The sequence below is a fragment of the Somniosus microcephalus genome, chromosome 12, assembly GCF_052327205.1.
Source record: "Somniosus microcephalus isolate GS21.2 chromosome 12, FLI_Smic_1.0, whole genome shotgun sequence".
Taxonomy (NCBI): Eukaryota; Metazoa; Chordata; class Chondrichthyes; order Squaliformes; family Somniosidae; genus Somniosus; species Somniosus microcephalus.
The window spans coordinates 205,819,919-205,835,758 of record NC_140998.1 but is presented as its reverse complement, the minus strand read 5'-3'; the positions used below and the strand labels follow the sequence as shown (position 1 = coordinate 205,835,758).

The window sequence follows — 15,840 nt, the reverse complement described above, 5'->3', positions numbered from 1 at the left end:
CCCCTCTGACCGTGCAGTGCTCCCTCAGTACCGCCCCTCCGCCAGTGCGGCGCTCCCTCAGTATTGCCCCTCCAATAGTGCAGCGCTCCCTCAGTACTGCCAATCCGACAGTGCGGCGCTCCCTCAGTACTGCCCCTCTGACATTGCGGCGCTCCCTCAGTACCGCCCCTCCGCCAGTGCGGCGCTCCCTCGGCACTGCCCCTCCGACAGTGTGGCGCTAACTCAGTACTGTCCCTCCGACAGTGCGGCGCTCCCTCAGCACCGCCCCTCTGACAGTGCGGCGCTCCCTCAGTATTGCCCCTCCGACAGTGCGGCACTCCCACAGTACTGCCCCATCAACAGTGTGGCCCTCCCTCAGTACTGCCCCTCTGACAGTGCGGCGCTCCCTCAGTACTGCTCCTCCGACAATGCAGCAGTCCCTCAGTGCTGCCCCTCCGACAGTGAGGCGCTCCATCAGTACCGCCCCTCCGACAGTGCGGCGGTCCCTCAGTACCACCCCTCCGACAGTGCGGCGCTCCCTCAGTACTGCCCCTCCGACAGTGCGGCACTCCCTCAGTACTGACCCTCCGACAGTGCAGCACTCCCTCAGTACTGCCCCTCCGACAGTGCGGCACTCCCTCAGTACTGACCCTCCGACAGTGCAGCACTCCCTCAGTACTGCACCTCTGACAGTGCGGCGCTCCCTCAGTACTGCCTCTCCGACAGTGCGGCGCTTCCTCAGTACAGCCCCTTCGACCATGCGGTGCTACCTCAGTTCTGACACTCTGACATTGCGGCGTTCCCTCAGTACTGGCCCTCCGACAATGCAGCAGTCCCTCAGTACTGCCCCTCCGACAGTGCGGGGCTCCTCAGTACTGCCCCTCTGACAGTGCGGCACTCCCTCAGTACTGACCCTCCGACAGTGCGGCGCTCCCTCAGTACGGCCCCTCCGACAGTGCGGCGCTCCCTCAGTACCACCCCGCCGACAGTGCGGCGCTCCCTCAGTAATGCCCCTCCGACAGTGCGGCACTCCCTCAGTACTGACCCTCCGACAGAGCGGCGCTCCCTCAGTACCAACCCTCCGACAGTGCGGCGCTCCCTCAGTACTGCCCCTCCGACAGTGTGGCACTCCCTCAGTACTGCCCCTACGACAGTGCAGCACTCCCTCAGTACTGCCCCTCCGACAGTGCGGCACTCCCTCAGTACTGCCCCTACGACAGTGCAGCACTCCCTCAGTACTGCCACTCTGACAGTGCGGCACTCCCTCAGTACTGCCCCTACGGCAGTGCAGCACTCCCTCAGTACTGCCCCTCCGACAGTGCGACGCTCCCTCAGTACTGCCCCTCCGACAGTGCGGCGCTCCCACAGTACTGCACCTCCGACAGTGCGGCGCTCCCTCAGTACTGCCCCTCCGACAGTGCAGCGTTCCCTCAGTACTGCCCCTCCGACAGTGCGACGCTCCCTCAGTACTGCCCCTCCGACAGAGCAGCGTTCCCTCAGTACTGCCCCTCCGACAGTGCGGAGCTCCCTCAGTACTGTCCCTCCGACAGTGCAGCGTTCCCTCAGTACTGCCCCTCCGACAGTGCAGCACTCCCTCAGTACTGCCCCTCCGACAGTGCAGCACTCCCTCAGTACTGCCCCTCCGACAGTGTGACGCTCCCTCAGTACTGCCCCTCCGACAGTGCAGGGTTCCCTTAGTACTGCCCCTCCGACAGTGCGGCGCTCCCTCAGTACTGCCCCTCCGACAGTGCGGCGCTCCCTCAGTACTGCCCCTCTGACAGTGCAGCCCTCCCTCAGTACTGCCTCTCTGACAGTGCAGCACTCCCTCATTACCGCCCCTCCGACAGTGCGGAGCTCCCTCAGTAACGCCCCTCCGACAGTGCAGCACTCCCTCAGTACTGCCCCTCCGACAGTGCGGCGCTCCCTCAGTAGTGCCCCTCCGACAGCGCGGCTCTCCCTCAGTACTGCCCCTCCGCCAGTGTGGCGCTCACTCAGTACTGTCCCTCCGACAGTGCGGCGTTCCCCCAGTACTGCCTCTCCGACAGTGCGGCGCTCCCTCAGTACTGCCCCTCCGACAGTGCGGCACTCCCTCAGTACTGCACCTCCGACAATGCGGCGTTCCCTCAGTACTGCCCCTGCGACAGTGCGGCGCTCCCTGAGTACTGCCCCCCCAACAGTGCGGCGCTCCCTCAGCACTGCCCCTCCGACAGTGTGGCGCTCTCTCAGTACTGTCCCTCCGACAGTGCGGCGCTCCCTCAGTACTGCCCCTCCGACAGTGCGGCACTCCCTCAGTACTGCACCTCCGACAATGCGGCGTTCCCTCAGTACTGCCCCTCCGACAGTGCGACGCTCCCTCAGTACTGCCCCCCCGACAGTGCGGCGCTTCCTCAGCACTGCCCCTCCGACAGTGTGGCGCTCCCTCAGTACTGCCCCTCTGACAGTGCAGCCCTCCCTCAGTACCGCCCCTCTGACAGTGTGGCACTTCCTCAGTACTGCCTCTCTGACAGTGCAGCACTCCCTCATTACCGCCCCTCCGACAGTGCGGAGCTCCCTCAGTACTGCCCCTCCGACAGTGCAGCACTCCCTCAGTACTGCCCCTCCGACAGTGCGGCGCTCCCTCAGTACTGCCCCTCCGACAGCGCGGCTCTCCCTCAGTACTGCCCCTCCGACAGTGTGGCGCTCCCTCAGTACTGCCCCTCCGACAGTGCGGCACTCCCTCAGTACTGCACCTCCGACAATGCGGCGTTCCCTCAGTACTGCCCCTCCGACAGTGCGGCGGCGCTCCCTCAGTACTGCCCCCCCAACAGTGCGGCGCTCCCTCAGCACTGCCCCTCCGACAGTGTGGTGCTCTCTCAGTACTGTCCCTCCGACAGTGCGGCGCTCCCTCAGTACCGCCCCTCCGACAGTGCGGCGCTCCCTCAGTACTGCACCTCCGACAATGCGGCGCTCCCTCAGTACTGCCCCTCCGACAGTGCGGCGCTCCCTCAGTACTGCACCTCCGACAATGCGGCGCTCCCTCAGTACTGCCCCTCCGACAGTGTGGCGCTCCCTCAGTACTGCCCCTCCGACAGTGTGGCGCTCTCTCAGTACTGTCCCTCCGAGAATGCGGCGCTCCCTCAGTACTGCACCTCCGACAATGCGGCGCTCCCTCAGTACTGCCCGTCCGACAGTGTGGCGCTCTCTCAGTACTGTCCCTCCGACAGTGCGGCGCTCCCTCAGTACTGCCCGTCCGACAGTGCGGCACTCTCTCAGTACTGCCCCCCCGACAGTGCGGCGCTTCCTCAGCACTGCCCCTCCGACAGTGCAGCACTCCCTCAGTACTGCCCCTCCGACAGTGCGGCGCTCCCTCAGTACTGCCCCTCCGACAGTGCGGCGCTCCCTCAGTACTGCCCCTCCGACAGTGCAGCACTCCCTCAGTACTGCCCCTCCGACAGTGCGGCGCTCCCTCAGTACTGCCACTGGGAGTGTCAGCCTAGATTTTTGTGCTCAAGTCTCTGGAGTGGGACTGTGAACCCACAACCTTCTGACTCAGAGGCGAGCGTGCGACCCCCTGAGCCACATTCTCGATGGGCACATGTGATGCCAACCAGCAGGTTAACACGTCCGCTCTCTGTGTCGGACCAGATAATCTCAGGGTGGTGACGGGGTTGGATTTTAAGGTGAGGAAGAAAGCAGCCAGGTTTCCAGCCCCTGACTCCCATTGGAACTTGTGTGGACCTCTGCAGAAGGCTGGTTTGCCTTTCTATCGGATGTTCGGCGGGGTGGGGGGGCGGGTTGAGGGAGGGAGTCTCTGCCAGCCTGTGCTTCTTGACCCCTGCCAATCACAGGGGTTCGGGTGTCAGGGGTCATTTGAGAGTGTTGGACAAGTGGGAGGCCCTTCCCGGCATTGAGGAGCCCACCTCAGTGGGGTCGGAAAGTGCCAGCCTCGGGAACCTGCGCTACTACCAAGGGGCAATCTCTAGGGGCCTTTAAATGCCCTCTTCCATCTCCAGCGCAAAACTATGTGGCCCGGGCACAGGGACATCCCAAGCACCAGCATTGCTATGGCATGAATGTCAGGATAATGCACCATATATTTTTTATTCATTCTTGGGATGTGGGCTTTGCTGTCGAGGCCAGCATTTATTGCCCATCCCTCGTTGCCCCTTGAGAAGGTGGCGGTGAGCCGCCTCTTGAACCGCTGCAGTCCGTGTGGTGAAGGTGCTCCCACAGTGCTGTTAGGGAGGAAGTTCCAGGATTTTGACCCAGCGACGATGAAGGAACGGCCGATATATTTCCAAGTCAGGATGGTGTGTGACTTGGAGGGGAACTTGGAGGTGGTGGTGTTCCCATGCGCCTGCTGCCCTTGTCCTTCTAGGTGGAAGAGGTCGCGGGTTTGGGAGGTGCTGCCAAAGAAGCCTTGGCGAGTTGCTGCAGTGCATCTTGTAGATGGTACACACTGCAGCCATGGTGCGCCGGTGGTGGAGGGAGTGAAGGTTTAAGGTGGTGGATGGGGTGCCGATCAAGCGGGCTGCTTTGTCCTGGATGGCGTTGAGCTTCTTGAGTGTTGTTGGAGCTGCACTCATCCAGGCAAGTTCCGCTCCAAGTCACTCACAGCATCCTGACTTGGGCATTTCCCGGTACATGGGGAAAGAGCAGGGAGGAGTGAGACTAATCGGAGAGCTCGTTCAAAGAGCCGGCACACGCACGATGGGCCAAAGAGCCTCCTTCCGTGCAGTACGATTCTCCGATTCTACTTGTGTCCAGCCCTAGGTGGGATGTAAACCCCTCAGTTCCCATCTCCGATCTCGCTCCCTCCGACCTCGCTCCCTCCGACCTCGCTCCCTCCGACCTCGCTCCCTCCGACCTCGCTCCCCCTGACCTCGCTCCCTCTGACCTCGCTCCCTCCGACCTTGCGCCGTCCGACCTCACGCCGTCCGACCTCGCTCCCCCTGACCTCGCTCCCCCTGACCTCGCTCCCCCTGACCTCGCTCCCCCTGACCTCGCTCCCCCTGACCTCGCTCCCCCTGACCTCGCTCCCCCTGACCTCGCTCCCCCTGACCTCGCTCCCTCTGACCTCGCTCCCTCTGACCTCGCTCCCCCTGACCTCGCTCCCCCTGACCTCGCTCCCTCTGACCTCGCTCCCTCTGACCTCGCTCCCCCTGACCTCGCTCCCCCTGACCTCGCTCCCCTGACCTCGCTCCCCCTGACCTCGCTCCCCCTGACCTCGCTCCCCCTGACTTCGCTCCCTCTGACCTCGCTCTCTCTGACCTTGCTCCCCCTGACCTCGCTCCCTCCGACCTCGCTCCCCCTGGCCTCGCTCCCTCTGACCTCGCTCCCTCCGACCTTGCGCCGTCCGATCTCGCGCCGTCCAACCTCGCTCCCCCTGACCTCGCTCCCCCTGACCTCGCTCCCCCTGACCTCGCTCCCCCTGACCTCGCTCCCCCTGACCTCGCTCCCCCTGACCTCGCTCCCCCTGACCTCGCTCCCCCTGACCTCGCTCCCTCTGACCTCGCTCCCTCTGACCTCACTCCCCCTGACCTCGCTCCCTCCGACCTCGCTCCCTCTGACCTCGCGCCCTCCGACCTCACTCCCTCTGACCGTGCGCTGTGTTTTGGTCCCTTGCAGGCGCAGTTTGATCAAGGTCTCCCTGATCTTCAGTCACATGCTGGCCGATCTCCGAGCGATATTTCCCAATGGGCTCTTCCAGGGAGACACGTACCGGATCACCAAGATGGATGCCGCCGAATTCTGGAAGAAGTCTTTCGGAGACGAGTGAGTTTGTGCTAGCGGCGGAAATATTGACTGTCCCGTCAAACACTCCCAGGCCAGGTACAGCACGGGGTTAGAAACAGAATAAAGCTCCCTCTACACTGTCCTATCAAACACTCCCAGGGCAGGTACAGCACGGGTTAGATACAGAGTAAAGCTCCCTCTACACTGTCCCATCAAACACTCCCAGGACAGGTACAGCATGGGGTTAGATACAGAGTAAAGCTCCTTTTAACTGTCCCATCAAACACTCCCAGGACAGGTACAGCGCGGGGTTAGATGCAGAGTAAAGCTCCCTCTACACTGTCCCATCAAACACTCCCAGGGCAGGTACAGCACGAGTTAGATACAGAGTAAAGCTCCCTCTACACTGTCCCATCAAACACTCCCAGGGCAGGTACAGCCCGGGGTTAGATACAGAGTAAAGCTCCCTCTACACTGTCCCATCAAACACTCCCAGGGCAGGTACAGCACGGGTTAGATACAGTGTAAAGCTCCCTCTACACTGTCCCATCAAACACTCCAAGGACAGGTACAGCACGGGGTTAGATACAGAGTAAAGCTCCCTCTACACTGTCCCATCAGACACTCCCAGGACAGGTACAGCACGAGGTTAGATGCAGAGTAAAGCTCCCTCTACACTGTCCCATCAAACACTCCCAGGGCAGGTACAGCACGGGGTTAGATACAGAGTAAAGCTCCCTCTGCACTGTCCCATCAAACACACCCAGGGCAGGTACAGCACGGGGTTAGATACAGAGTAAAGCTCCCTCTACACTTTCCATCAAACACTCCCAGGGCAGGTACAGCACGGGTTAGATACAGTGTAAAGCTCCCTCTACACTGTCCCATCAAACACTCCAAGGACAGGTACAGCACGGGGTTAGATACAGAGTAAAGCTCCCTCTACACTGTCCCATCAGACACTCCCAGGACAGGTACAGCACGAGGTTAGATGCAGAGTAAAGCTCCCTCTACACTGTCCCATCAAACACTCCCAGGGCAGGTACAGCACGGGTTAGATACAGAGTAAAGCTCTCTCTACACTGTCCCATCAAACACTCCCAGGGCAGGTACAGCACGGGGTTAGATACAGAGTATAGCTTCCTCTACACTGTCCCATCACACACTCCCAGGGCAGGTACAGCACAGGGTTAGATACAGAGTATAGCTTCCTCTACACTGTCCCATCAAACACTCCCAGGGCAGGTACAGCACGGGTTAGATACAGTGTAAAGCTCCCTCTACACTGTCCCATCAAACACTCCCAGGGCAGGTACAGCACGGGATTAGTTACAGAGTAAAGCTCCCTCTACGCTGCCTTTTTTGCATGCCGTGGGCTATGGGGAGGACAGGAGATTGGGGTTCACCTGTGATGCGCTCTACAGCATCTATTGCGGCTGATGCACATTGCTGAGGTACGGGGTTGGGGTGGCGGGGTGACCCATGCCCCCGCCAATATCCCCACCTCCTCATGGATCTGTAGCCCAGCATTCCTCGCACCAGTACTTTGAAATATAGCTAAAACAGCAATGAACCTTTCAGAGGTACAGGGACGTACTTTTCCCCAACTAAATTCCGACAAGTTTCTTTGAATGGCGGATGAAGATCAGCCCTGCATCAAATCCCGAACAATGATATCACAGGCGGACGACACATTGGTCCCCATTTCATGACCGTGTTGGTTGTAAATAATCGTTGGTCAAGCCCGGCCATTTTTATTAAGACTAACCCTTGTTCCTCCTGCTTTTTCCCCTTCACACTCCCTCCGTCACCGACCCCTCCTACCCCTTTCCACTTTCCAACCCCTCCTCCTCTTTTACCGTCTCTATTTTTCCTTTCTGTTCCCTCCGTGCTTTCCCCCGTAACCAATGCTTCCTCCCCTTCTCTTTTCCTCATTCCTTTTCCACCTGATCCCTCCTCTCGTTGCCTCTGCCCAATCCCTCCGACCCTTCCCAATCCTTACAACCTTCACCCCCTTCCCAATGCCGCCTCTGTTTTTTTCCGAAACCCTCTATTCTTTACACTTCCCACATCCCTTCTCTCCTCCCCTTTTCAAATTCCCCCTCTATTCCCCTTTCCCAATATCTCTTCCCTTCCCTTTTTCCAATCCCTCCTCCCTCCCCCTTCCCAATCTCTGTTCCCTTCTCCACTTCTCATTCTTTTCTATCTTCTCCCTTCCCAATTTCTCAATCCCCCCTCCCTTCCCAATCCCTGTTCCCTTCCCAATCCCTGTTCCCTTCCCAATCCCTGTTCCCTTCCCAATCTGTTCCCTTCCCCTTCCCAATCCCTCCTCCCTCCTCCATTCCCATCCCTCCTCCATTCCCATCCTTCCTCCATTCTCAATCCTTCCTCCCTTCCCAATCCCTGTTCCCTTCCCAATCCCTATTCCCTTATCCTTCCCATTCCCCCTCCCTTCCCCTTCCCAACCCCTCCTCCCTTCCCATTCCCAATCCCTCCCCAATTCCCAATCCCTGTTTCCCTCTCCCCTTCCTAATCTTTCCACCCTTCTCCTTTCCCATTCCTCCTTGCCAATTCCTCCTTTCGCACACCCTGTTCCATTCTTCCTTTCCAATCCCTCGCTCTTTTTCACCTTCCCAACCCTTCTTCCCCCCCACCGCCCCCCCCCCCCCCCCCGTCCTCTTCCCAATCCCTCCTGCCTCTCGCCCTCTGCTGGCTTGTTTTCCTCAGGAGCATTGTCCCCTGGAGGTGTTTCCGGGAGCACCTGTTCAAGGTTCACCGGTTCGGGTGCGGGATGGAATCAATGGCGCTGAAATCCACCATCGACCTCACCTGCAACGAGCACATCTCCATCTTCGAGTTCGACATCTTCACCCGACTCTTTCAGGTAAGGCCGATCCCATCACAGCCCGAGAAAAGGAAAGACTTGCATTTATAGAGCGCCTTTCACAACCTCAGACGTTAAACCGAGGCCCCCGGCTGCCCTCTCAGGTGGACAGAAAAGATCTCACGGCCACTATTGGAAGAAGAGCAGGGGGAGGAGTTCTCCCGGGTATCCTGGGCCCAATATTTATCCTTTCACCAACATCACTAAAAGACAGATTTCCTGGTGATTATCACATTGCTGTTTGTGGGATCTTGCTGTGCGCAAATTGGCTGCCACGTTTCCTACATTACAACAGTGACTGCACTTCAGAAGCCCTTCATTGGCTGTGAAGCGCTTTGGGACATCCTGAGGTGGTGAAAGGTGCTGGAGAAATGCAAGTCTTTCTTTAATTGGACCTAGACCCTCTCCAGTTGGCTCTTCATCTTTTGAAACCTGCTCAAAACCCATTCAGCCTCTTCCTAACTCTCCACACAGGGATCGTTGGCCATAAGAACATAAGAAATAGGAGCAGGAGTCGGCCATTCGGCCTCTCGAGCCTGCTCCGCCATTCAATGAGATCATGGCTGATCTTCTACCTCAACTCCAACCTTCCCGCCCGATCCCCATATCCCTTAATTTCCTTCATTCCCAAAAAATTATCGACCTCTATCTTGAATATACTCAACGACTGAGCCTCCACAGCCCTCTGGGGTAGAGAATTCCAAAGATGCACAAACCTCTGAGTGAAGAAATTTCTCCTCATCTCGGTCCTAAATGGCCGACCCCTTATTCTGAGACTGTGACCTCATCTTCTACATTCCCCAGCCAGGGGAAACATTATCTCAGCATTAACCCTGTCAAACCCTTTAAGAATTTTATATGTTTCAATGAGATCACCTCTCATTCTTCTAAAATCTAAGGAATATAGGCCTAGTCTACTCAATCTCTCCTCATAGGGCAATCCCCCCATCCCAGGAATCAGTCTGGTGAACCTTCGCTGCACTCCCTCTAAGGCAAGTATATTCTTCCTTAGGTATGATGTGGAGATGCCGGTGTTGGACTGGGGTGGACAGATGTGAGAAGTCACACAACACCAGGTTATAGTCCAACAGCTTTATTTGAAATCACAAGCTTTCGGAGCGCTGCTCCTTCGTCAGGTGAAGTGAAGAGATGCATATAGGCACAGTATATATAGTCAGAGAACACTGCCAGATGATTACAGGTAATCTTTCTAACTGCCCTTTATCACACCTCGGCAGAGAGATAATCACAGCAATAAAAGGTGTGAATGGTGTCCAACCAGGTCAGTCAGGAAAACATTACATCAAAGAACAATGAGGTGGGGTCACAAGGGGTCAAATGTTGCAGATGCTGGGGTCTGTATGAAAAACAAAAAAACAAACCGCATCTGTGTAGAGAGAACAAGCCAACGATGACTCGAGTCTGTATGACTCTACGTCAGGTGGGGTTACATGTAGCGTGACATGAACCCAAGATCCCGGTTGAGGCCATCCTCATGAGTGCGGAACTTGGCTATCAGTTTCTGCTCGACGATTTTGCGTTGTCGTGTGTCTCGAAGGCCGCCTTGGAGAATGCTTACCTGAAGATCGGAGGCTGAATGTCCTTGACTGCTGAAGTGTTCCTTGACTGGGAGGGAACACTCCTGCCTGGCGATTGTTGTGCGGTGTCCGTTCATCCGTTATCGCAGTGTCTGCATGGTCTCGCCAATGTACCATGCTCCAGGGCATCCTTTCCTGCAACGTATGAGGTAGACAACGTTGGCCGAGTCAGATGAGTATGTACCATGTACCTGGTGGGTGGTGCCCTCACGTGTGATGATGGTATCTGTGTTGATGATCTGGCATGTCTTGCAGAGGTTGCCGTGGCAGGGTTGTGTGGTGTCGTGGTCGCTGTTCTCCTGAAAGCTGGGTAATTTGCTGCGAACCATGGTCTGTTTGAAGTTAGGCGGCTGTTTGAAGGCGAGTAGTGGAGGCGTGGGGATGGCTTTAGTGAGGTGTTCGTCGTCATCGATGACATGTTGAAGGCTGCGAAGAACATGGCGTAGTTTCTCCACTCCGGGGAAGTACTGGACGACGAAGGGTCCTCTGTTGGTTGTGTCCCGTGTTTGTCTTCTGAGGAGGTCTATGCAATTTTTCACTGTGGCCCGTCGGAACTGTCGATTGACGAGTCGAGCGTCATATCCCGTTCTTACAAGGGCGTCTTTCAGCGTCTGTAGGTGTCCATCGCGTTCCTCCTCATCTGAGCAGATCCTGTGTATTCGCAGGGCTTGTCCATAGGGGATGGCTTCTTTAACTTGGTTAGGGTGGAAGCTGGAGAAGTGTCTTTTGTTTGTTTTTTGTTTTTCATACAGACCCCAGCATCTGCAACATTTGACCCCTTGTGACCCCACCTCATTGTTCTTTGATGTAATGTTTTCCTGACTGACCTGGTTGGACATCATTCACACCTTTTATTGCTGTGATTATCTCTCTGCCGAGGTGTGATAAAGGGCAGTTAGAAAGATTACCTGTAATCATCTGGCAGTGTTCTCTGACTATATATGCTGTGCCTATATGCATCACTTCACGTCACCTGACGAAGGAGCAGCGCTCCGAAAGCTTGTGATTTGAAATAAAGCTGTTGGACTATAACCTGGTGTTGTGTGACTTCTCACATCCTTCCCTAAGTAAGGAGACCAGAACTGTGCACAATACTCCAGGTGTGGTCTCACCAATGCCCTGTATAATTGCAGTAAGACTTCTGTACTCTTATACTCGAATCCCTATGTAACAAAAGCTAACATACCATTTTCTTTCCTCATTGCTTGCTGTACCTGCATGTTAACTTTCTGTGATTCATGTACAGGGACACCCAAGTCCCCCTGAGTGCAAACATTTCGCGGCCTCTCGCCATTCAAAAAATATTCTGCTGTTTTGTTTTTCCTACCAAAGTGGATAACTTCATACTTCCCCACATTGTATTCCATCTGCCATGTTCTTGCCCACTCAGTCAACCTGTCTCTATCTCTCTGCAGCCTCTTTGCGTCCTCCTCTCAGCTTACTTTCCCACCTAACTTTGTATCATCAGCAAACTTCGATACATTACACTCAGCCCCCTTAGCTAAGTCAGTAATATAGATTGTGAATAGCTGAGGGCCAAGCACTGATCCTTGTGGTACCCCACTAGTTACAGCCTGCCAACCCGAAAAGGTCCTGTTTATTCCTACTCTCTGTTTCCTGTCCGTTAACCTATCCATGCTAATATATTACCCTCAATACCATGAACCCTAATTTTGTTTAATAACCTCTTGTGTGGCACCTTATCGAATGCCTTCTAAAAATCCAAATGCATTACACCCACTGGTGCCCCCTTACCTATCCTACTCATCATAGCCTCAAAAAACTCTAACAGATTTGTCAAACACAATTTTCCTTTCATAAAACCATGTTGACTCTGCCTAATCATATTACAATTTTCTAAGTGCCCTGTTAGCACATCCCTAATAATAGATTCTAGCTATTTGCCTACTGCTGATAGCAGGCTAATTGGCCTATAGTTCCCCTTTTTTCTCTTCCTCCTTTCTTAAATAGCGGGGTTATGTTTGCTACCTTCCAATCCTTGGGGACTGTTCTCGAATCTCAGGAATTGTGGAAGATTAATACCAGTGCATCCACTATCTCTGCAGCTCCCTCTTTTAAACCCCTAGGATGCAGGTCGTCAGGTCCAGGGGATTTGTCGCCACTTAGTCCCATTAATTTCTCCAGGACCATGTCTTTTACTTATACTGATTTCTTAAAATACCTCATTCTCTCTAGGCCTTTAGTTCCCCTGTGAGGAACGGAACTAGGTGAACCCAACTGCAGGAAGGCAAACTGAGGCAGAGGTTAGGTTGCAAAAACAAAGATAGACTTTACTTGAAAATAAACAAAATAACAACAGCACAGATACAGGCTAGCAGGCCAGCAAGAGGAATCACAAGGCAGTGAAAACTCAAGACTGAGCAATGAACATAAACTGAGCACCACTTAAATAGTAGGCATATAACCATGCGCAGGTGAGTACAATTAGGAATAAAGAAGGACACAATTAAGAGTTCATGGTGCCCTCTGGTGGCGAGGCGAGGCAGAGTCTGGGTCATTCCTGACATCCCCATTATTCTGAAACATTTTTGTGTCTTCTACCGTGAAGACAGATACAAAGTATTTGTTTAATGTCTCTGCCATTTCCTTATTGCCCATTATAATTTCTCCTGTCTCTGCCTCTAATGGGCCCACGTTTACTTTTGCTAATCTCTTCCTATTTACATACCTATAGAAACGTTTACAATCTGTATTTATATCTCTTGCTAATTTACTCTCATATTCTTCTTTCTCTTTCTTTATCAATTTATCGGTCCTCCTTTGCTGAATTCTAAAAATCCCCCCAATCCTCAGGCTTGCTACTCTTTTTGGCAACATTATCAGCCTCTTCCTTTGATCTAATACTATCTTTAACTTCTCTTGTTAGCCACAGTTGGACCACTTTTCCTGTGGGGTTTTTGTGCCTTAAAGGAATGTATATTTGTTGTAAATTTATCCCGCGACGAACATCACTAAAAGACAGATTTCCTGGTCATTTTCACATTGTTGTTTGTGGGAGCTTGCTGTGCGCAATTCAGAAGAACTTCATTGGCTGTGAAGCACTTTGCTTGTCTACCGTCATACCTTATAATGTAGTTTCCCAATCTTCTGTAGCCAACTCGGCCGTCATAACCACGTAGTTTGCTTTGTTTAGATTTAAGACCCTAGTTTCAGACTTAACAAAATCATTCTCAAGCTCAATATAAAATTCTACCATATTATGATCACTCTTCCCTATGCGTCATTTTCCCTTTTATCTCTTTTATTTTTTTCCCACCTCAAGCCTCTGCGTTGTTCCCAACTCTGGTTGGATGTATTCCAGGAGATTACATCACATGACCGCCAACCCCGGGTTCCCGTCATTGGCTGCCCTGCACGTCAATCCTTACGGAGCCCCGCCTTCCCGCCCATCGGCAAGCCGACAGACTCTCCGTTACCCGATTGGACGATACCTGACTGTCAGTCAAACTTCCCGCCGCCCCCCCACCACTGATTGAAAAAGAACAAACAGAAGGTTGACCAGTCTGGGGCTCTTTTCTCTAAAAAAGAGAAGGCTGAGGGTTGACCTGATGGAGGTCATCAAGATTATGAAGGGGTTCGATAGGGTAGACGTAGAGAAGATGTTTTCACTTGCGGGGCGGAGCCCAGAACCAGGGGCCATCAATATAAGATAGTCACTAATAAATCCAATCGGGAATTCAGGAGAAACTTCTTTACCCAGAGAGTGGGGAGAATGGGGAACTCGCTACCACAGGGAGAGGTTGAGGCGAATGGTGTAGATGCATTTAAGGGGAAGCTAGATAAACACATGAGGGACAAAGGAATAGAAGGATATGTTGATGGGGTGAGATGAAGAGGGGTGGGAGGAGGCTGGTGTTGATGGGGTGAGATGAAGAGAGGGTGGGAGGAGGCTGGTGTTGATGGGGTGAGATGAAGAGAGGGTGGGAGGAGGCTGGTGTTGATGGGGTGAGATGAAGAGGGGTGGGAGGAGGCTGGTGTTGATGGGGTGAGATGAAGAGGGGGTGGGAGGAGGCTGGTGTTGATGGGGTGAGATGAAGAGGGGTGGGAGGAGGCTGGTGTTGATGGGGTGAGATGAAGAGTGGTGGGAGGAGGCTGGTGTTGATGGGGTGAGATGAAGAGGGGTGGGAGGAGGCTGGTGTTGATGGGGTGAGATGAAGAGTGGTGGGAGGAGGCTGCTGTTGATGGGGTGAGATGAAGAGGGGTGGGAGGAGGCTTGTGTTGATGGGGTGAGATGAAGAGGGGTGGGAGGAGGCTGGTGTTGATGGGGTGAGATGAAGAGGGGTGGGAGGAGGCTGGAGTTGATGGGGTGAGACAGAAGAGGGGTGGGAGGAGGCTGGTGTTGATGGGGTGAGATGAAGAGGGGTGGGAGGAGGCTGGTGTTGATGGGGTGAGATGAAGAGGGGTGGGAGGAGGCTGGTGTTGATGGGGTGAGATGAAGAGGGGTAGGAGGAGGCTGGTGTTGATGGGGTGAGATGAAGAGGGGTGGGAGGAGGCTTGTGTTGATGGGGTGAGATGAAGAGGGGTGGGAGGAGGCTGGTGTTGATGGGGTGAGATGAAGAGGGGTGGGAGGAGGCTGGTGTTGATGGGGTGAGATGAAGATTGGTGGGAGGAGGCTGGTGTTGATGGGGTGAGATGAAGAGGGGTGGGAGGAGGCTTGTGTTGATGGGGTGAGATGAAGAGGGGTGGGAGGAGGCTTGTGTTGATGGGGTGAGATGAAGAGGGGTGGGAGGAGGCTGGTGTTGATGGGGTGAGATGAAGAGGGGTGGGAGGAGGCTGGTGTTGATGGGGTGAGACAGAAGAGGGGTGGGAGGAGGCTGGTGTTGATGGGGTGAGATGAAGAGGGGTGGGAGGAGGCTGGTGTTGATGGGGTGAGATGAAGAGGGGTGGGAGGAGGCTGGTGTTGACGGGGTGAGATGAAGAGGGGTGGGAGGAGGCTGGTGTTGATGGGGTGAGACAGAAGAGGGGTGGGAGGAGGCTGGTGTTGATGGGGTGAGATGAAGAGGGGAGGGAGGAGGCTGGTGTTGATGGGGTGAGATGAAGAGGGGTGGGAGGAGGCTGGTGTTGATGGGGTGAGATGAAGAGTGGTGGGAGGAGGCTGGTGTTGACGATGTGAGATGAAGATGGGTGGGAGGAGGCTGGTGTTGATGGGGTGAGATAAAGAGGGGTGGGAGGAGGCTAGTGTGGAGCATAAACACCGGCATGGACCAGTTGGGCCGAATGGCCTGATACTGTGCTGTAAGTTCAATGTAACAAAATCCACACCATTTTATTTTTCACGCCCCATCGCTTCAGGAGTTCCTTAGGGCAGTGTCCAAGGCCCAACCATCTTCAGCTGCTTCATTAATGACCTTCCCTCCAACATAAGGTCAGAAATGGGGATGTTCGCTGATGACTGCACAGTGTTCAGTCCATTCGCAACTCCTCAGATAATGAAGCAGTCCGTGCCCGCATGGAATAAGACCTGGACGACGTTCAGGCTTGGGCTGATAAGTGGCAGGTAACATTCGCGCCACACAAGTGCCAGGCAATGACTATCTCCAACAAGCGAGTATCTAACCACCTCCCCATGCGAGTCAACGGCACTACCATCGCCGAATCCCCCACCATCAACATCCTGGGGGTCACCATTGACCAGAAACTTAA

General features: G+C 54.7%; 1 protein-coding gene across 1 annotated transcript in view; it reads left to right on the top strand.

Annotated features, from left to right (window-relative positions):
* cblc (Cbl proto-oncogene C) overlaps positions 1 to 15,840 on the top strand; it is a 105,730-nt gene that overhangs the window by 64,694 nt on the left and 25,196 nt on the right. Inside the window, exons 2-3 of the mRNA XM_086003954.1 lie at positions 5,587 to 5,733; positions 8,422 to 8,578. Of these exons, the coding sequence (XP_085860080.1) occupies positions 5,587 to 5,733; positions 8,422 to 8,578 (304 nt within the window). The remainder of the gene's footprint in view (positions 1 to 5,586; positions 5,734 to 8,421; positions 8,579 to 15,840) is intronic.